Source organism: Podarcis liolepis, assembly GCF_965112155.1.
Source record: "Podarcis liolepis genome assembly, chromosome: 14".
In the NCBI taxonomy this organism is placed as follows: Eukaryota; Metazoa; Chordata; class Lepidosauria; order Squamata; family Lacertidae; genus Podarcis; species Podarcis liolepis.
The window spans coordinates 38986123-39007765 of record NC_139569.1 but is presented as its reverse complement, the minus strand read 5'-3'; the positions used below and the strand labels follow the sequence as shown (position 1 = coordinate 39007765).

The 21643-nt window shown below is 44.0% G+C and overlaps 1 protein-coding gene across 2 annotated transcripts in view; it reads right to left on the bottom strand.

Moving 5' to 3' along the window:
* Positions 1-217: 217 nt before the first annotated feature.
* The window catches only part of BNC1 (basonuclin zinc finger protein 1), a 38674-nt gene continuing 17248 nt past the window's right edge, over positions 218-21643 (bottom strand). For both annotated transcript variants that reach the window (XM_083475335.1, XM_083475334.1), the window contains exons 2-5: positions 14715-14817; positions 13661-13896; positions 8096-9996; positions 218-5580 (exon numbers count right to left, since the gene is read on the bottom strand). In XM_083475335.1, the coding sequence (XP_083331461.1) occupies positions 4893-5580; positions 8096-9996; positions 13661-13807 (2736 nt within the window). In that variant the 5' untranslated portion in view covers positions 13808-13896; positions 14715-14817 and the 3' untranslated portion in view covers positions 218-4892. The remainder of the gene's footprint in view (positions 5581-8095; positions 9997-13660; positions 13897-14714; positions 14818-21643) is intronic.

Here is a 21643-nt window from a genome sequence, read left to right as displayed (position 1 = left end):
TTTATGTAGCAAACACTGCCCCAGTTGTGAGCTTCGAGGAACATCTGGCTGGCTGATGTTGGCAGCCAAATATTGTGATTAGGGTGACCTTTGACCTTCTCCAGCTGGTGCCGTGCAACCTCTTAGGCTTAAAAGCTAACAGCATCACATATCCAGAGTGCTAATTCTAGAAACCGATTCCTCAGGGGAGTTTTGCCTGGATGCACTCAGAAGAAAATTATTGTATATTTTTTATTAACACATAGAAAATTCTGAAGAAAATACAAAATGGTATTACTTTAAGGGGAACAGTGAAAAAACAAACCTCAAGAATTGGGCATTACAACTTTCATTTACGACAAAGGCTTCTTTCATTTTTTTTATAAAAACAAAAACAAAACCCCAAATCTTATTAAGATTAAGCAAGCACATTTATACAGCAATGACAACAAAATAGAGCTTGAAATAAATGGAAATATTGTTAATGGGCGTCAACCCTGTGCCTGGTTATACTGACTTCAGTAGGGTGACACAACCTAGCCGCATCAAGGCTCAAGCCTGTTGGTTTTGACCACCTTGTAGTGACCAAGGGTGGTGTTCAACTATGTCCTACTCAGAACAGATCCATTAAAATTACCGAACCTACATTAGTCATGCCCATTAACCCCAATGGGTCTACACTGAGTAGGACTAGCATTGCATACCACCCCAGGCTCCCTGCAGTCCACTTTCTATCCAAACAAGTATTCCACCATGAAAAGTAAATGACACAGTTCAGTTGCAAAAATGAAAAAAGTAGTCTTATTTCTGTTGCAAAATAGCATCAGACACAAATGTTTTCTGGGCAATAGTTTCCTTATTGCATCCATCTAGCGGAAAACATGGCATAGCACTAAAAAAAATGCACTCATTTCCATTTGCTCTCTGTACCTTTCCGTCAAACTGCTCATGAGACGTTTATAGCTGTGGATGTGGCAGCGCTGAGTATATGCTAAAGCACTTCTCTCTCTCTCTCTCTCTCTCTCTCTCTCTCTCTCTCTCTCTCTCACACACACACACACACACACACACACACACACCAGGTGCTAATCCTGAACCTCCTAGGCTATAAGAGCTAGCAAAAATTGGGCACATTCAGTTTCCTGGGTCACCCACTAAGCTGAATGCAGCCCACCAGCTTTGCCAGGTGTTTATAGGCCAGGATTGGCATTAACATCTGGGATCGTCAGGCAGCTGCCAGTGACCAAATGTCAGCAGGGCCCATGCTGTGGGTACTTGACCCACCTGCTCACCTGGCACCAGTCGTGTCACTCTCAGGCTTTGTGGGAAATTAAAACTGTGCCTTCCCAGACTCAGCCCAGCAAGTTCACATCTGGGGACCAAAAAAAGGTGGGCTGGGAAGGTCCTCCCAAAGGATGGGGAGCTCTTAAGCTGGTTTAGTGCTTAAAGTACCTGTTTCTAAAACAGCAAGATAGGTTTACAGAGTCTCTGGTAGGCTGCCAAACATGTATTACCAGTTGTGCAGGCCTGCTTTGAAACTAACACATGGGAATACTGTTTGCAGGACCCTCAAAGTGGCCACTCCATCCGGGGCTCATTCATAGAAATGTATCTTGATCTACTGGTACCTGCTGTCCCTCGAGATGCTTCCTTTGTACCCAAATGCTGCACCATGAAACCAAACCAGAAACACAATAAAATGCTCCGTGGGTGAGCTTTTAGCCTGTTGTGGCTGATCAATCATCTGGCTATGTCCTAGAGAATTTGGAAACAGCTCCAATGTCAGGCTGATCAATTGTCTACTCTAGCTGCACCACCACATCAGATCGGACCATGCTGAAAAGTTAAATAATGGTGGTTTCCCCATCTTTCTAACCTCACACAGTGGGTTTGGAATTCTTGCAGGTGTGTCTAAACACACAGCAGTAGCTCCGCTTTCTGTTTTGTTTAATGGAGTTGTGTTTGTTTGGGAGGTCTCAACCTTAGTAAATCTAATGGTAAGTCACTTTCACAACCTTCTATTTCCCTCTGCTTTGCCACCATGTTGTGGTTTATTCCCTGCTCTCCCTTACGTAAATATTCATGCTGCTGCAGAAACTGCACTCCTAACACACCCAACACACCCATACCCACATCCAAGGGTATTCTGCAAGAAGCACAAACAACCCTCCTCTCCCTCTCTCTCCATTTTGCTCTTGAGAAATCTGTGCACAAACCCATTTTGCAAAGCTGGAATCCAGATAAGAATCAACCCAAGTTCTCTTGAAGAAGCGGCAGCTGGTTATCTGAATGGTCCCACATCTATCTGAAACCGCCAGCCAGGACTTTGACATGGGAAATTCAGAATTCTGATGGCTATGCATAGATAGAATCCTCCGTTTTAAATCAGCTGAAGGTCTGCATCAGCTGTAAATCCAAAAACTAGTTTACTGTGTATAAAAACTGAACCTGGAGTGATCTCAGCCTGAATTCCAGCACATCAAACTGTGTCCATCAAAGGTGGCACATCAGAGCAACACATATCACCAGTCTACTCTGTGATATGAAATTGTGCTACAAACTTTTTTGTGTAGAATAAATTAAACATTGAGACCCATGGACAGTTTTTCCTATTCACCCTACATACTAAGCCCAAGATTTCAATCTAAAGTTTTCAGTCACCAGCTAGCCAATAAAGCATCAAGACTAAAATTTAGCTAAACTGCAAACTCCGGGGGAGAGGAACATCGTAGAAACCACAAAATACTCTTAAAATACTTTGGCATCATATGTACAAAATGTGCAGTCAGTGTCATGCCTGGGTACCACAACAGATCAAAACTGGATTGAATGGGGAAAAATAATTTGAAAGGCTTAGTCAATAAAAATAAGTATTACCCCCCTAAGCTATTCAAAATGATTTCATCAAAGACATTAGCACACCATGTACACAAACACAGCAATGCTATGACATGATTACAAATTAAATATTTTAAAAGTGTTTTTTTTTTAAAAATACAACGTAAGACCAATCAAATTAAGTGCACAGAACATAATGCAGAATACTGGTACGTACAGTGACAAGGATATTGAACAAAGTTATTATATTTATACTAAGCAATGCTTTAATATAAAAGAGAGTGTCAACAAAGCTAAATGGATTACTCTTCTTTATGTTGCAACAAAGACCAGCATTCTCCCCTTGGTGGCAAACAACTACATCAACAAAACATAATGACTTAGTTTCCCCAATCTCATGCTGTTTCCTGTAAAATGCTGGACAGTGCTGAGTAACACCCCCCTCCCGAATACCCAATGTAGCCATCAAAAAGTGCAATAAAAATACACACTGCATTTATAAAATGTCCTGTATGTGGTTCAAAAATCTTTGGAAGCATGTTATGACACGTTAGGCTGTACAAACTGACGCATTTCAGAGGCTCCCAAAGTTAACCAAGAGTCTTTAAAAAAAAAAAAAATCAAAGAGGGAATATTCTGTTCTTTTCTCAAGGCTGGTCCTCGTGTGTGTGTGTGTGTGTGTGTGTGTGTGTGTGTGTGTGTGTGTATCTCCCCCCAGACATGGAGTAGCTCAGAAGCAGGTTCCAAGACAGACCCATGAACTACTGAGTGGCTTCTGGCGTCTGGAAGTTTACAGATCCATCTTGGAGCCAGCCTCATTATTCATTTAGACAAGAATTTTACATGTCTTTTCTAGAACTGGGACCTTTTGTTCTTTTCCTTTCTTCAAATGTTGTAAAAATAACGGACAACCCACAGTGGAAGAAAACCCTACAATACGTCTTCAAGTAAAATAGCTCCTGAAATCAAGAACTCCAGAATCATATGCTACATTTCCCTAAAACCTCTATTTTAGTTTCTGGCATTCAATAATAAATTACGTGGGAAACACCACATTTATTTAATACTGCAAAGTCAGCCTCGGAGCAGAGGTGCGTGTTAAACAAGCATGGCGCTGTTGCTGAAAATGACATCCGTGCATTTAGTTTCCCCTCCATATCCCCTTGGTTGCCACTGGGAAGAGGTGTGGAAAATGCAACAGAATGACATTATGCCATGGATAAAGAGAGGATCGCGTGGACTTCCAGATGTTGTGGACTCCAACTCCCGTCAGTCCTACCAGCATGGCCACTAGCCAGGTATGATGCAAGTTGCAGTCTAACCACATCTTGAGCGTCAAAGGTTCATCATCCCTGGGATATTTTTTTTTATTACTCATTGGGGAGAGAAAGGGAAAACTGGACATAGCGCTCCCATTTTCAAAAACAGCTTTGTGTTTTCTTTTGTAATGTGTAGCCCAGCCTTCACACTACGATGTTAGACAGAGGTGTGGAAAAAGCCCCATCATGGCATTATGGCATGGGCTAAGTGGGGAAACTGTATGTCCCTCAAGATGTTGTGGCACTCCAAACTCCCATCAGCCTCAGGGAATTATGGGAGTTGGAGTTTAACAGTATCTGGAGGGCCACAGGTTCCCGATCCTTGATCTCAGGATAGAAACGACAGCGTTAAAAACCCTCCAGTTCAACCAATGGGCTCACCCAGCAGTTCCCACCCATCCCTCCACATTGATCATGTAAACGAAACATTGGAATAGTGTCTTCACTGTGTCTCATATTGCAAACCATCAAGAGTGCCTTTATTATGTCTCCTGATCCTCTCTTTTTTTTAAAGTGTGTATCTACATCTAAGTGAAAAACTCAGGCTAGTGTTGTCGGTGTGCCCTATTTTGCTCGGTGAAAACACATACTGTGTAAACGGAAGCAGAACGTGGCCCTGTGTTTTCAGTGTGCACTGTGGAAGAAAGCACCCTGGAAGAAAACAAAACAAAGGGAAACCTCACTCTTGCACTTTTCTTTTTAAAGTTGAAATGATGACTCTTAACCAAACAGAAGCTGCTGCCCAACAGCGAGATGTTACTGGGGGCTACCTGTTGACCTGATCAAGCTCTTGTGTAAATTGGGGTTTTGACTGTGTCGGTTTCTGCTGCGCACGGAAGAAAACATTGTATTGCAACCTGGGACTTTGCATTGGTGGAGCTGGCGGAGATGGACTGTTTTGTAATGGGCCCTGAAAGTTCCTTTATTACTGTAGCTTTTTTGGCATATGTGGCAGGTTATTGGCAAACTGGAAGGTATGCTTGAGGAACTCTCGTTAGTCTTCTCCATCAGAGAACAGTCTTGGTAGAGGTCTTCATTCAGGATCAAAGGCGGACTTTCACAGCTTTCGTCACTGTCCTCCAAAACCCCAGGACCTTCTTCATTGTCTCCATCAGAATCCCAAGAGGAATGAGCACTGCCCTCCGACTTGATGCTGGACGTCGTGCTTAAATCCAGAACGGCCCCATCGTTTACTAGGTCATACTGGTAGCTCTCGGGGCAGGCCTCTCCCATCTTGCTCATTGGGAAAACCAGGCTGCCAGTCCTGTTCATCCCTTTGAAGATGACCGAAGTTTGCTGCCCAACGTGTCCTATCAAAGAGTCGTCCGGACAAATCTCTTTCGCCATATCCTTCAAGAGGTACGTTGCATTGAAATGGTGGTTCTTGATTTCCAAGGGATCTTTGGTCAAAAGCTTATGGTGAAGGTTTAGGTTGGAGCTGTGTCTGGAGAAAGAAGATCAGGGATGCTGTTATAATCAAGGCGGAGAAGCAGCTGAACAGTCAACACTTAAGCACAAGCTCTGAATGTGAGCATTGTCCCAGCGTGGATACCACCCCTCGCCCAAGTGACGAATGCTGTAACAGCAATGTAACCATGGTGTGGAGATAGAGGCACCTCCCTTGGGTACAATTGGGATAAGGGTACTAAATGGGCAACCAAGAGCATGTAATATATTGATGGCTATGCCTCTAGGATGACCTGTCTCATCACGGCACTGCAGTCATTTCTCTTTGTTCAGGCTTGTGGGAAGGGCGAGGTGAGGATTGTATTTTTTCTGTTGCTGCGGTTTCATTTGCATGGAATTTATGTTGGCCTCTCTTAATATGATTGGTTTTAATTTTATGTATTTCTGACCTGAGACCTTCAGGTGAAGAGCAGAATAAATAAAATTATTTTTAAAAATGTATCTTAAATTCAGTCCAGTTTGTTTGATCTCCATACCATAAACAGCTAACAGAGCGTAGGGTGACCAAGACAGCCACATTAGCAAAAATTTAAAAAGGACAAGATACATCAAATGGTGGATAACTTTTGGTCTTCTAGATGTCACTGACTACAACTCCCATCAGCCCTAGCAAGCATAGCCAATGGGCAGGGATAACAGGAGTTGCAGTTCTGTGACATTTGGAGAAACAAAGGTTCCCCACACCTAATATCCATGAACAAATGGTGCCATAGCCTTAAGTAAGACAACACATTTTCTCCCAGTACAGAATAGCTAGTCCCGTTTTTCAAGATGAACAGCCAGATGCAGCAGCTGGTTCTGAGGTCTGGCGAGGGCAGTGAGCCAGGCAGAGCAGCCCTGTTGCATCTCCTCCTTAGGTTCTGTCCCCACAGCCTGACACAGGAAGGCAAATCTGGCCACTACATACTGCTAGTAAAAGGTAAATGTAAAGGACCGCTGGATGGTTAAGTCCAGTCAAAGGCGACTATAGGGCTGTGGCACTCATCTCGCTTCAGGCCGAGGGAGCCGGCGTTCATCCACAGACAGCTTTCCAGGTCATGTGGTCAGCATGACTAAACCGCTTCTGGCGCAACAGAACACTGTGACGGAAGCCAGAGCGCATGGAAATGCCATTTACCTTCCTGCCACAGCGGCGCCTATATATTTACTTGCACTGGTGTGCTTTCGAACTGCTAGGTTGGCAGGAGCTGGGACAGAGCAATGGGAGCTCACCCCATCGCGTGGATTCGAACTGCCAACCTTCTGATCAGCAAGCCCAAGAGGCTCAGTGGTTTAGACCACAGCGCCACCTGTGACCCATACTGCTAGTGGAGAAGGGGGGAAGTGGAAGCAGGAGGCAGCAAGATTTGGGGCCAGCAGCTTCTGAACAGGAACAGTCTTATCTGACTGCAATCTCAGACCTTAAATAGTCCACAACAATTCTTCCTGTTTGTTAGCTACTTCCCAGCTGGCAATGGGATTGAATTGGAACCTGCTCCTGGGAAGAGCAAGACGGGGAACGTGTGGCTCTCCAGATCCTGTTTGACTCTCAGTGCCCATCATTCCCAGCCAGAGGAACAAAATGAATAGATAGATGATAGATAGATAGATAGATAGATAGATAGATAGATAGATAGATAGATAGATATAGATGATAGATAGATGATAGAGATAGATAGATGATTGATAGATAGATGATAGATAGATGATAGATAGATAGATAGATAGATAGATAGATAGATAGATAGAGATAGATAGATGATAGATAGATAGATAGATAGATAGATAGATAGATAGATAGATAGATAGATAGATGATAGATAGATGATTGTTAGATAGATGATAGATAGATAGATGATAGATACATAGATACCACTGTAGATTTTGCTTTAAAAATTTAGGGAGACAGCTGAAAAGGCAAGTTAAATGCAAGACCTTGTTATCCTGCCTGTGCAAGTAATTGCATCTCTAAAAACGACAACCCACAAATAAAATTATTTTCAACCACTGTTATCTACTAGCAATGAAATTTCCAGGGTTTCATTTAATGCCGTGGTTCCCAATGTGAGGCACACGCCCCACAGGGGGGCAAGTTTTTTTTTGGGGGGGGGGCAATTCAAGAATGAGTTATTAACAGTGAATGGCCTTTTGGGCTTCCTCCACGTGAACAGGAGTTTACTTTTTGAATAACAGTATTATATGTCACATGGTGGGGGGGCATCAGGATTTTAGAGACACTTAGGTGGGGCATGGCCAAAAAAAGGTTGGGAACCACTGATTCAATGCCTTCTTGTCTGGGGGGGAGGGGGGGAGCAAGGTTTTGTCCCATGGATTTTCAGTGCTCCAATAAGGTACGGAACAGCATGAGGAAGATACATGGGGTGAGGGGGCACACCACAAAAACATGCTTCAAAACTTATTTGCATTTCAGACTAGGCTCCATTGTAGGACTATTATTTTATCTTTATCTTTTAAAAATAATAATAGAAGGATTATGTGCACTCTTTTCTTACCTGTCTCGACTTCTACGAGAAGGAAAGGCAGCATTGCAACCCTCCACGGTGCAAATATGCATTTCTTTTAGGTGTACGTTTTTAAAATGCATTTTCACACTGTAGGGGTTTTTAAAGGTCTTCTTACAGATGTCACAATGGAAACGGCTGTCTTCCCTCTGAAGCCCTAGCGGCGCATGTTGACGATCTATATCTTTAAAAGCTTCGAAACCAGGAACGGCTACACTCCTACTGGACAGTGTGCCAAACGCCCCCCTACTCAGCAAGTGGTGTTGCAAGTCAGCGCAGTCATTCATTGGGATCCTGTAATTCAGTTGCTCTTTAAGATAGCCATGGGGTTCTGTCACTGCTTTGATCACATCGCGCTGCTGGTTTGAATCTTTGCAGGCATTTTCACAAGAAACTACCTTTAACAATTTGCCTTGTTCGGGCTTAGCTGTTTTCTCAGGGCGATGCAACTCGTCCGCATTGGTGCATGTGTTATTTGGCTCAATAGATTTAAAATATGTCGGCCCTCCATCTTCAGAAATGGATTTCTGTGATGTACCTGAATGGGACTTCTTTTCCATTGGGTGGTTTGGGGTTTTTTCTATCCTAGAACCGCCCATCTCAACATGCCCATCACTTACCGGCCGCGGAGGCATGTCGTCTTCCGAGCTGGCAACTTCGTGAGTTGCGCTAGGGGTATCAACGGCTTCTGTCTCTATCTTGATGGGCATGCTAGACTTGCGGGATTTTTTCTTGGGCAGTGCATCGAAGGGTGATTCGTTAGAAACCAGTGGCTCAGGGATTGACGAGGAAACCAGAGGTAGGGAAGGAAGGGTGCCGGGAGTATTTGCAAGTTCCGCCGGTGTGACCGGACTGCGATAGAATGGGAGAACTGGCTGCACGGTCCTCAAGTTTGGAAAGAGAATGCCATTTTGGCCAGTACTGTGAAAACCTGGCTGCGTCTTTGAATCGCTGCAAGAGCTTCCGTAGCTGGAAACGGACCTACTGTCGGGAGGCAAAATGTTGAAGTCCGTCCGTTTGTTCTCTTCCAGTCCGGTGATGGCCAACCCGTTTCTCAGATCTTTATCCCGGTTGTTCCTGTTCATTGGCATGTGAAGCCTAGGGTTGGGGTTGGCACTGTGTCGATTTCGGCTCCGGAGAGAGCTAAAGACCATGTTGCATCCTTCAATGGTACATTTATGTTTGATCTTCAGGTGGACAGCGTTGTAGTGGATCTTCAGAGTCCCTTTGTCGTAAAAGGTCTTTTCGCACGCTGTACAAAAAACACGCCCTCTCCTCGTGGCGAAGCCGTTTTTTTCGACAGATTTTATTTTACTTTCTGGGGAGAGCTGGCTCATTTCAGGCTTTGTGATGCTGCTGGGCGAACTTAAATCTCTTGGAGAAGTGTCGTCCTTCAAAGCGATATCTGGGCTGGTCGAGGCCACCTCCTTTTCACCTTGAAATGAAGACTCGGAAGTTAGGAAGCTGTTTTCCGCAAACTGCATAGGGACATCTTGCTTGAGTTCATTGTTGCAGTCCTGACTTTGCTCCATCAAAAGCCTCTCAGGGGGTGAACCTATGAGGGGCGGAGGGACAGGACTGAAAAACTGAAAGGGCAACATGAAGGCCATGTTGTTGACAACGTTCTCAAAGTGGTGGATGTTGACAGGGTTCATTTTGTCCAAGGAAGCCGGGAGGCTTGCACTCCTCTGACTACAGCTTTCGATGAATGCCCTAATATCCATATTGGCTGCGGTTGTGGGGATGACGATGGACTGCCCTTCTTTCTCCTGAATCGCCATTAACTCCACAATGGACTTGGTCTCGCCAAAGCGCAGAAATTGCTGCAAAGTAGCCAGTTCTTCTTCACTGGTCATGATACTCCAGTGGTCCAGGACTTTTCCTGCAGCATCCTTAAAAAGACAACAGGCAACACTGTACGTAAAAGAGGAACACACCAACATCAAATTCAGATGGATGCTTCAGTGCAGGGGCAGCTAACATAGATATTGTTGGACTGTAACTCTCATAATCCTTGGCCGTTGGTCATACTGGCTGGAGCTGATGAGGTTTGTAACCCAATGGTATTTGAAAGCACAACATTGCCTACCTCCCCTTGAGATGCTTATGCTTAACTTGCAAAGTGGAAGGGCCATAGCTCAGTGGCAGATAATCTGCTTTGCATTCAGATTCAAGTCCCAGGTTCAATCCCCGGTGTCCCCAAGTGTGGCCAGAAAAGAGCCATGCCTGAAACCCTCAAGAGCTGCTGCCAGTCAGTGTAGACAATATTAACTAGACAGACCAACGTTCTGAATCAGCTCCCTAGGTTCCTGTGTGCTAAAGTTGCTACTCTGCATGGCCTTCTCCACCTCCCAGTAAAAAAGGAGACAAGACAGACATGCTCCACTCACTCACTCCTTCTGATGTCCTGTCACTCGTCCCACTCACTCACTTGCAGTGCAACACACCTGAGATCCTGCTTGCCAGAACAGGTGAAAGATGCTCCATGCACCATGATAACCACAGAGGGAGCAGGCTAGGGGGACTGTGTTTGCCTTGTCCCTTGCTTCAATGGGAGTTTGAAAGGGCTATATTTGGGGTCAGGATGGCAATAATAATAATACAGTCATACCTCGAGTTGAAGTAGCTTCGGGTTAAGCATTTTCGGGTTGTGCTCCGCAGCGACCCGGAAGTAACGGAGCATGTTACTTCCAGGTTTTGCCACTCGTGCATGCGCAGGCGCTCAAAATGACGTCACGTGCATGCGTGGAAGGGGCAAATTGTGACCCGTGCACACGCAGACACGGGTTGCGTTCACTTCAGGATGCGAACGGGGCTCCGGAATGGATCCCGTTCGCATCCAGAGGTACCACTGTAATAATAATAATAATAATAATAATAATAATAATAATAATAATAATAATAATTTATACCCCGCCCATCTGGCTGGGTATAAATAAAACATTAAAAACTTCCCTAAACAGGGCTGCCTTCAGATGTCTTTTAAAAGTCAGATAGTTGTTTATTTCCTTGACATCTGATGGGAGGGCGTTCCACAGGGCGGGCGACACTACCAAGAAGGCCCTCTGCCCGGTTCCCTGCAACCTCACTTCTCGCAGGGAGGGAACCACCGGAAGGCCCTTGGAGCTGGACCTCAGTGTCCAGGCTGAATGATGGGGGTGGAGATGCTCCTTCAGATATTCTGGGCCGAGGCCGTTCAGGGCTTTAAAGGTCAGCACAAACAGTCTGAATTGTGCCCAGAAACATACAGGGAGCCAATGTGGGTCTTTCTGGAGCGGTGTTATGTTGTCTCGGCGGCCCCTCCCAGTCACCAGTCTAGCTGCTGCATTCTGGATTAGTTGTAGTTTCTGGGTTACCTTCAAAGGTAGCCTGGGTGGCATTGCTGTTTTGTACTGTTTTTTGGTAGGGGGCAGCTCAGACTAAATAGACACAAGGTGAGGGTTGTGTCTTAGGGTTAGCATTAGGCTCATCTAGCTTAGTATTGTCCACAGTGACTGACAACAACCCTACAGGGTTTCAGGCAGGGGTCTATCCCACCCCTACATGGAGATACCCGGAAATGAACCTGAATCCGAGACCACCTGCGTGCAAAGCAGATGCTCCACCACTGAGTTATCGCCCTTCCTATAAAGTGACCAAGTGATGGCCAGAGTTGGAAGTGCAGGGTGGGGAGGGTGAGCAGGTCAGGATCCAGCTCAGGAATCCACAGCTGCCCATCACTATTCCAGGCAGTTTTCTAAGAGGTTAGGCTTCTTTGTCTATAATAATTTATAATAAGAATAATAATAATTTATTATTTATACCCCACCCAACTGGCTGGGTTTCCCCAGTCACTCTGGGCAGCTTCCAACAAAACACTAAAATACAATAACCTATTAAACATTAAAAGCTTCCCTAAACAGGGCTGCCTTTAGATGTCTTCTAAAAGTTTGGTAGTTATTTTTCTCTTTGACATCTGGTGGGAGGGCGTTCCACAGGGCGGGTGCCACTACTAAGAAGGCCCTCTGCCTGTTTCCCTGTAACTTGGTTTCTCACAGGGAGGGAACAACCAGAAGGCCCTCGGCGCTGGACCTCAGTGTCCAGGCAGAACGATGGAGGTGGGGACGCTTCTTCAGGTATACTGGACTGAGGCCATTTTAGGGCTTTAAAGGTCAGCACCAACACTTTGAATTGTGCTTGGAAACGTACTGGGAGCCAGTGTAGGTCTTTCAAGACTGGTGTTATATGGTCTTGGTGGTCGCTCCTAGTCACCAGTCTAGCTGCTGCATTCTGGATTAGTTGTAGTCTCTGGGTCACCTTCAAAGGTAGCCCCACATAGAGCGCATTGCAGTAGTCCAAGCGAGAGATAACCAGAGCGTGCACCACTCTGGCGAGACAGTCCGCGGGCAGGTAGGATCTCAGCCTGCGTACCAGATGGAGCTGATAAACAGCTGCCCTGGACACAGAATTTACCTGTGCCTCCATGGACTGTTGGAGAGTCCAGAATGACTCCCAGGCTGCACACTGGTCCTTCAGGAGCACAGTTACCCCATTCAGGACCAGGTCTAGCCAAATCCACACAATTTGCTAAGGCTGAGGGCAGCTTATTTTGGCAATTCTGTGATATATATTATTCTTGGATTTCAATCACCCCAACATTTGTTCTTTCTAACACAGCACCGATGATTAGAAAGTATTTTGCAATCTCCCCAGAAAAAAATTAAGACGTGTACTGGCGAAACAACATGTACGAATGGAGAGAGAGAGATGGAGCAATCAGAAGAAGATTTAGCTCCACATTTAAGTCAAGTATTCTTCCACTGCAAGTTTAATAATCTTCCTAGCTACTAAGATCAGAGAACAAATGAACCTGCATCGATCCTTCGCCAGTGTTTACAGAGCACAGCTGTAATTACACTAGAGTGTTGCAAGTTCTTTCAAACTCCAGCCATACCTAACTTTCCCCAATATCTGTAATAAATATTTTATCACAGAACATGTATTTGATGGCCTACTGAGGGTTTTCACTGGGCACACAAGACTTCTCTAAGATGATGAAGAATGTATCATCATCAATTTTTCATGCAAAAAAGGTTCAAGGTAATTGAGCCCATATTTTTTAATCCTAACACTAAAAAGCAAAATTATCAAGTGCCATGAAATATTTATTCGTGCCATAACATAAATCATAATGCTGCTTTACATTGGAACAAGAATGCCGACAGAGGAGCAGCATTTGTGTAAACATAAGGAGCTAACTTCTGCCCCGGTGTACTGATGATGCTGGAAAAGTTCAAAATGGCAGAACTGAAATGGATAAATTTATGGTTAATGTCTGCGTTATAAGGGTGCTAGTGCAGCTTCAAGTTCTGATGCAACTGGGATGCCAGCAGAACGTTCACAAACATTCAAACTTCTCAGTAAACAAAGCTTGCAGAAAGCTTTTCTTAAAAATTCTTTGCACTTCTCCAGATGTTGGGGTGCCCACAAACACGCAGACCACTGGTTTCTCGGCCTCATTTCGGCCCCCGATTCTCTTGTCACCCTCCTAGAGGGAGCGAAGACCTAGAGATGTACCTGTAAGACATATCCACGTATGTAGTCTTGAAGTGTCCAGTCCAGAGCATGGAGGATATGAATGACTTCTTCTTGCTTCAGGACACTGAAAAGCCGATCTAAGAGAATTTTGAGACGGACAGGAACTGCTTGAGTTCCATACAGCATGAGGCTGCTTATATCAAATACCACATTAGACTGGACTATTTCCACTTGGCTTGTTGGGTATAGGTTAGGGATCCTTAGCTTACTTAAGGCTGAAAAGAAAAGGAAAACAAAAGGCGAGTGACTACTTACGTATAAATGGGTATGAAACAATTAGACAAAAAGAACACCATTGGGGTACTAGGGGTTTGAACTTGAGCAGTATTTCCCAATTATTTAAGCTTGGGGAAGGGTTGGGTGCAAATTTCTGGTTTGGCGCATGATCCCTTTGCTAGGTTGGCTAGGCTAGGGATGGATGGGGCTGTGAACTTTGGTTCGCCCCGTTTCTCATTTTTCCACCTGGAAGGCACCATGTTGACTGTAATAATCATCACCATATTTTTACCCAGCCCATTCAACTGGGCTGCCCCAGCCACTCTGGGGCAGCACATACAAAAAACATACTAAAATATTAAACATCAAAAACTTCCCTATACAGAGCTGCCTTCAGGTGTCTTCTAAAGGTTGTATTGTTGCTTATCTCCTTGACATATGATAGGAGGGCATTCCACAGGGTGGGTGCCAATACCAAGAAGGCCCTCTGCCTGGTTCCCTGTAAACTGTCCCCAGTTTAGCCTAAATCATGTTCTGAACATTCAGAATTATGTAAACCTCTTGTAAAGCAAATTGCTATTAGTTACGTAGCAATTCATACTAGTTATGGATTGCACCAAAGAAGTGCTTTACTATCCCAAAGCTGAGCTGAGTATGACTCTATAGACAATTATTATAAGCAATTTCTGAGTTTTGTTATTAGTGACTTTGCAATGTCTCTGTTAATAAACTGAAAACTGTACTTAAGACAGCTGGTGGCTACTTGGTAAGGCAAGGATTTTTTTATTTTCTTTTAAAATTCTTTGAGGTTTATTACCATGTGCTACCCATCCATGCCGACACTGGTCACATTGGCGCTGGTTTATTTTCCCAGGTTTGAAGCGCTGGCAGCTGCAGCTTACCAGAGTGCAACGGATGGCCTGAAAGAGCAGAAACAGATTAAAACGTTAAGGGGTAAGTAACATGTGCAACACGCTGGAGAGAGGAAAGGGGAAGGGGAATGGAACAAGCATAGGCAAATATGCAAAAAATGAAGGATTATGCCTATGCATAGATCGGGCTGCCATAAGTCAATAATTTCCTGGACATAGCTGGGATTCGTTCGTGAAAAATAGTGTCTGGGTAGAATTTTCAAAAGCTAGTTTAAATGTCCGTGAAGTGGGGGTTTTTTTTGGCCAAAATTCCTAAAAAAGAGCTCCAAAACATCATGGGGGTGAGGGAGATTTTTTTGGGGGGAAGCTGAACAACCCCCTAAAAGCTTAATAACTTTTGTGTCTGGATTTTCACTTGTTGAAATATAGCAAGCCTAATAGAACGCAATAAGGGAGGCAGGTGGCACTGTGGGTTAAACCACAGAGCCTAGGACTTGCTGATCAGAAGGTCGGCAATTCGAATCCCAGCGATGGGATGAGCTCCCATTGCTCAGTCCCTGCTCCTGCCAAGCTAGCAGTTGAAAAGCACGTCAAAGTGTAAGTAGATAAATAGGTACCACTCTGGCGGGAAGGTAAATGACATTTCCGTGCGCTGCTCTGGTTCGCCAGAAGCGGCTTAGTCATGCTGGTCACATGACCCAGAAGCTGTATGCCGGCTCCCTCGGCTGATAAAACGAGATGAGCGGCGGAACCCCAGAGTCGCCCATGACTGGACTTAATGGTCAGGGGTCCCTTTACCTTTACCTTTAATAGTCACAATGTGGGTCAACCTGTTTATGGACTGTACTACTTCAGACTAGGGATGGTTTCTCAAAGTTTGTCATTTTTCCAGTGTCAGGTTCAGTGCTTCACATTTTCCCATTAGTTTGAGGGTGCCTCTTTTTCTTTTTTTAAAGTTCTCATGAAAATGTACCAGCATTTTAGTGCGAATTTTCCTAATATACACATGTTTGTGTGCAATTTTGCCAGGTACACACCTTTTTGCATTTCTCTGTGCTGTTTTTTTAAAACAATATATGGATTTTCATGCACACTCTTCCCCCAGCACGTGCATTTCTGTACACAACAAATGGTTGCAAAATTCAGAAATGTGCAAATTCCAACAGATTGCTGTGTTCCGGTTGGTATATTGTTCCGGAAAGCATGAATTTGGTGGGGGTGCTTGCTTTTAAATGCAAACTGAACTAAATTTCTCCCCTGCAGGTTATTCCATGTTTTCATATATATATATATATATATATATATATATATATATGTTTTCGTAGATTTTCACGGGTACAGGAATGCAGGTTTTGGTGTCCTCGGGTGTCTTCCCGTGTAAAAGTTGGGGTGTCTAGGCGACGTTTCGACGAGGTCTCACTCGTCATCTTCAGGCTGGTGCTTTCGGCTTCTTGTTACTGGAACAGAGCGGGATCTCAGTGTTTGAGTTCCTATAAATACTGTAGAGGGGTGTGGTGTATTGCCTCAAAAGTTCTGGGCAGAGGGGAAGTTCCCAGGCTAGTGTTCTTTTCTTCTTTTGTTCCTTAATTACTTGAGGGATATCTTGAGTGATTTCTTGAGTGATATTCTGAGTACCACTTAGGTGGGTCATTAGGTGTGGATTAGTTGCTAAAGCCTTCGTGTCTTGACCTCTTGAATTTGTGAAGAGTTTTTCTGGGAAGATGGCTGTACTGCACTTAGTTGTGCTTTGGCTTGGCTTCGTGTATAGGGGCGAGCTGTGGTTTTGTGCCCTGTGCCAGCCAGATCTGTGTAGGGATTGCAGGGGGGTGCAGCATCCGGAGGTGCCACTATGGTTTGGTTACTGGATGGTGTCTGTAATTTATCTACAAAAAACCTGATGGCTCCCTAGGACACACTATCTACCGGAAAAAAAACACACACCAACCGCTACTTACATGCTCAATCACACCACCACCCTGCACAAATAAACTCCGTAGCCAAGACCCTCATCTCCAGAACCAAACGCCTGGCTGACAAAGACCACTTGACAACTGAGTTACAGAATCTCTCAAATGTGTTAATCGCCAATGGATACCAGCAAAACAGGGTTAAGAAGCTAATCCAAAAAGAAACACCCCCCAAAAACCAAGACACGGAAGAAAACAATGGCATGGCCCTCCTTCCTTATATCAAGGGCACTACAGATAAAATTAGCAAAATCCTCCATAAACACAATATCAAAACAGCCTTTTGCACCAACCAAAAAATAGCCAATATCCTCAGAAACCCCAAAGATAAAATCCAGTTGGAAAACCAAGGGGTCTATGAAATACCCTGCAAAGTCTGCCCAGCCACGTACATTGGACAAACAAACAGACGAATAAATGCACGTATCGCAGAACACAAGAATGCCGTCAAAAAAGAAGAAAAATCTTCCTCTCTTTTCCAACACATGAAAGAAACAGGACACGAAATTAATTTTGCAGATTCCAAATTGCTCTTTAACATGGAACATCACCACAAGAGAATAATCATGGAAGCCATCGAGATAGAGAAACACCCTCACAACATGAACAAGCGTGACGACACGTCCCGCCTGCCAGACATCTGGAAATTAGCCCTCCCCACAAAAACCGACACCAGATCCAGAGGCACACAGAACGCCACCACCAATCAACCACACCAGACCCAAACCCAGACCCTCTCCACAGATAAATTACAGACACCATCCAGTAACCAAACCATAGTGGCACCTCCGGATGCTGCACCCCCCTGCAATCCCTACACAGATCTGGCTGGCACAGGGCACAAAACCACAGCTCGCCCCTATACACGAAGCCAAGCCAAAGCACAACTAAGTGCAGTACAGCCATCTTCCCAGAAAAACTCTTCACAAATTCAAGAGGTCAAGACACGAAGGCTTTAGCAACTAATCCACACCTAATGACCCACCTAAGTGGTACTCAGAATATCACTCAAGAAATCACTCAAGATATCCCTCAAGTAATTAAGGAACAAAAGAAGAAAAGAACACTAGCCTGGGAACTTCCCCTCTGCCCAGAACTTTTGAGGCAATACACCACACCCCTCTACAGTATTTATAGGAACTCAAACACTGAGATCCCGCTCTGTTCCAGTAACAAGAAGCCGAAAGCACCAGCCTGAAGATGACGAGTGAGACCTCGTCGAAACGTCGCCTAGACACCCCAACTTTTACACGGGAAGACACCCGAGGACACCAAAACCTGCATATATATATATATATATATATATATATATATAGGTTATTCCATGTATGTATATGTGTGTGTGTGTGTGTGTGTGTGTGTGTATACACATACATATATATATATACTCTTTTCCCACAGAAAGCTAGCACATCAGAGAGAACCATTCTCCTAGCTCAGCCTTCTCTTTCTAATATTTAGGGTCAAATGACAAATTATGCTAAATGTGTTTCTTTCCACCTCTCTCTCTTTAACTAAAAGCAGCCACAGGGATGGGGAGGGTGACCTAGATCAGCGCAGCAGCACAAGGGGCGGGGGCAGGTTTAACCCTTTCCCTATGCATCCACTTCCTGCTGAAAGATCCCAAAAAGCTGCCATTTCACCCCCAGCTTTGGGGGAGCATTTTCAAAAGAGAAACACCCTGTGCTAGCGTCTTTGATCTGAATCTGTTCCTCCTTGCAGCTGCTGTTAGGTTGCTGTTTTTTTAAAAAAAAGAGAAAGAGAGGAGGAGAACCCCAGTCACAAAATTCAAAGATATGTTTAGCATCACATGTGGTTTGACCCACATTTGCTACATGCCAACAAATAAATGGGACTTTAAAAATGCTTCACCTTAGAGAGATTGTACCCAACAATAAGGAAACAAAGGGCAAGATTTTCCCCCAAACCATGTATTTAAATGCTTCTAACTATGAAACTATAGATACCAATTGAAACCCAGATCATTTTAAAAGATGTGCTATTTAAGGCTATCTTTTAAAATCTAAACAAAAAACAAAACAAAAAATCCTTCCAGTAGCACCTTAGAGACCAACTAAGCTTGTTATGAACTTTCGTGTGCATGCACACTTCTTCAGATACACTGAAACAGAAGTCACCAGACCCTTATATATAGCGAGAGGGTGGGGAGGGGTATTACTCAGAAGGCTGGTGGGAATGGGTGATTGGCTGATAGGTGTGGTAAACCTGTTGACGACTGTCTCACAGGAAAAAAGCAAGGGGTGAGATGGCTAAAAATAGCTTTATCATGTATAATGAGATCAGAATCCAATGTCTCTATTCAGACCAGGTCTCCCCATGGTTTTAAGTTTGGTAATACGTTGAAATTCAGCAACTTCTCTTTCCAGTCTATTTCTGAAATTCTTTTGCAATAAGACAGCTACTTTGAGATCTTGCATAGAATGTCCTGGGAGATTGAAGTGTTCTCCTATTGGTTTCTCTGTCTTGTGATTCCTGATGTCAGTGGCGCTGTGGGTTAAACCACAGAGCCTAGGGCTTGCTGATCAGAAGGTCGGCGGTTCGAATCCCTGCGACGGGGTGAACTCCCATTGTTCGGTCTCTGCTCCTGCCAAGCTAGCAGTTCGAAAGCACGTCAAGGTGCAAGTAGATAAATAGGTAAACGGTGGCGGGAAGGTAAACGGTGTTTCCGTGCGCTGCTCTGGTTCGCCAGAAGCGGCTTAGTGGCCACATGACCCAGAAGCTGTACACCAGCTCCCTCGGCCAATGAAGTGAGATGAGCGCCGTCACCCCAGAGTCGTCCGCGACTGGACCTAATGGTCAGGGGTCCCTTTACCTTTATCCTTTAGAGTAGGGTTTGGTAGGGTAGGGTTTGGTAGGCGTAGGGTTTAGTAGGCGTAGGGTTTGTTTTAAAATCTAGTTTTTCTTCCAGTAGTTCCAGGGATGGGAATCTGTGGCCCTCCAGATGTTGCTAGATTCCAGCTGCCATCATCCCTGACCTGGGATGCTGACTGGGGCTGATGGAACTCCAGAAATATCTGAAAGGGTGCGAGTCCCCCAATTGGGAGGGTATGTCATTTTAGGGGGTGAAACTTAATTTTTGCTTTCCCCCCAGTTATGGGTGTGAGGAATTAAATCCTGCTATTATTATTGTCATCAGACAACATATAAAATTATTATTATTATTATTATTATTATTATTATTATTATTATTATTATTATTATTATTATCAAGCTTGGTAAGTCTATGTTTGGTGAAGAAGCACATAAACTGCTTTCAGAAAACCAAAGAATTTTAATGTTACCTTCTGAAAATGTTGGGTAATGATGACGTTGATGATGATTAATAATAATAATAATCTGCAAGTACTTGGCAATCATTTTTAATTATTTCCATGCAACTGTACACACATTTTACTTAACAAGCAAAACTAAACTATATTATTTTAGCCAGAATTCCAGGTCATGCTGCAACTTTTTAGCAACCCTCGTTTTGGGAATTTGAAAGCTGAAAAACTCATCACGCCCTACTGCGCCAGCTCATTTTGCAAAGGCTGAAACTTGAGCAAAGAAATTTAAGTCAGCCAGTCATATGAGTTTTAACTGCGTAAGTTTGCATGGGTAAAAAAGAGTATCTCCAAAGGGGGGAAAAATCTTTAGATGATGTCACTACAGGCATCATTCTGCAAGTAGTGCACTGTGTCATATTTCATAGAGACTTCCTCAGGCAAGGCCTCCTTCCACCTGCCTTGCCCCACCCTGTAGCCTCTGCTTCTCAATTTGTATTGTATTATTTTATGTACTGTGGCTTGCCGTTGTTTTATTGATCATAGTTTAGAAATTATTTATTGTAACTGTTGAGTGGATTTCTTTTTAACTTTTATATGTTGACATTATTCTTTTATACTGTTCTAATGATTGTTGAATGTTACTTTTTTGGTGTAAGTTGCTTATTTTAAAGTTTTGTTTTATTGCTACATTTTTGTATTGCATTAGATTGTTATAAGACGTACATTTTTTGTTTCTTTAGCTTGTAAACCGCCTTGAGTATTGTAAGATAGAAAGACGGTATACAAATTATAAATGATGATGATGATAGTAAGTCGCAGGTGAGGCTTGGCATCTACAGGGAGCAATCGCTGATAGGAATGTTATGATTCCGAATAAGTTACATTCCCATTCTCAGACACTCACTGTATTTCTCACACAGACAAATACAGTGGTGCCCCGCAAGACGAATGCCTCGCAAGACGAAAAACCCGCTAGACGAAAGGGTTTTCCATTTTTCGATGCGTTTCACAAAACGAATTTCCCTATGGGCTTGCTTCGCAAAACGAAAAAGTCTTGCGAGTCTTGCGATTTTTTTTCGCTTCCCCCCCTTTTTCTAAGCCGCTAAACCTTTAATAGCCGCTAAACCGCTAATAGTGCTAATCCGCTAATCCGCTAATCCGCTAAGAGGGTTGCTTCGCAAGACGAAAAAACCGCTAGACGAAGAGACTCGCGGAACGGATTAATTTCGTCTTGCGAGGCACCACTGTACAGCCCACGCTGGTTAGGGGAAAAAGTGTTTCCTGAGGGCCAGAGACAGAGGTTGAAGGGCCATATATGACCCCACCCTTGAAAGAGGCCTTCATGCACATTGCTTCTTCCCAGTGCTATTTTTCAAAAGAAAAAAGAAAAAAAGGGCCAGAATTCACCATTACGACTTCCCTTTTTTGTCTTAGAATGGCAATGGTGCTCACATGAGACGCACCGGAACTGGGTTCTGGTGAGTTCTGACCAAAAAAAAGCCCTTCCCATCCCCCATACTGAGTAGTAAAAAGGCACACAGTGTGGTAATTAATAGTAAAACAGAGGGAAAATGGGGGGGGGGTATTGGGACAGGGGAGGCATGATCATTTGCAGAAAGC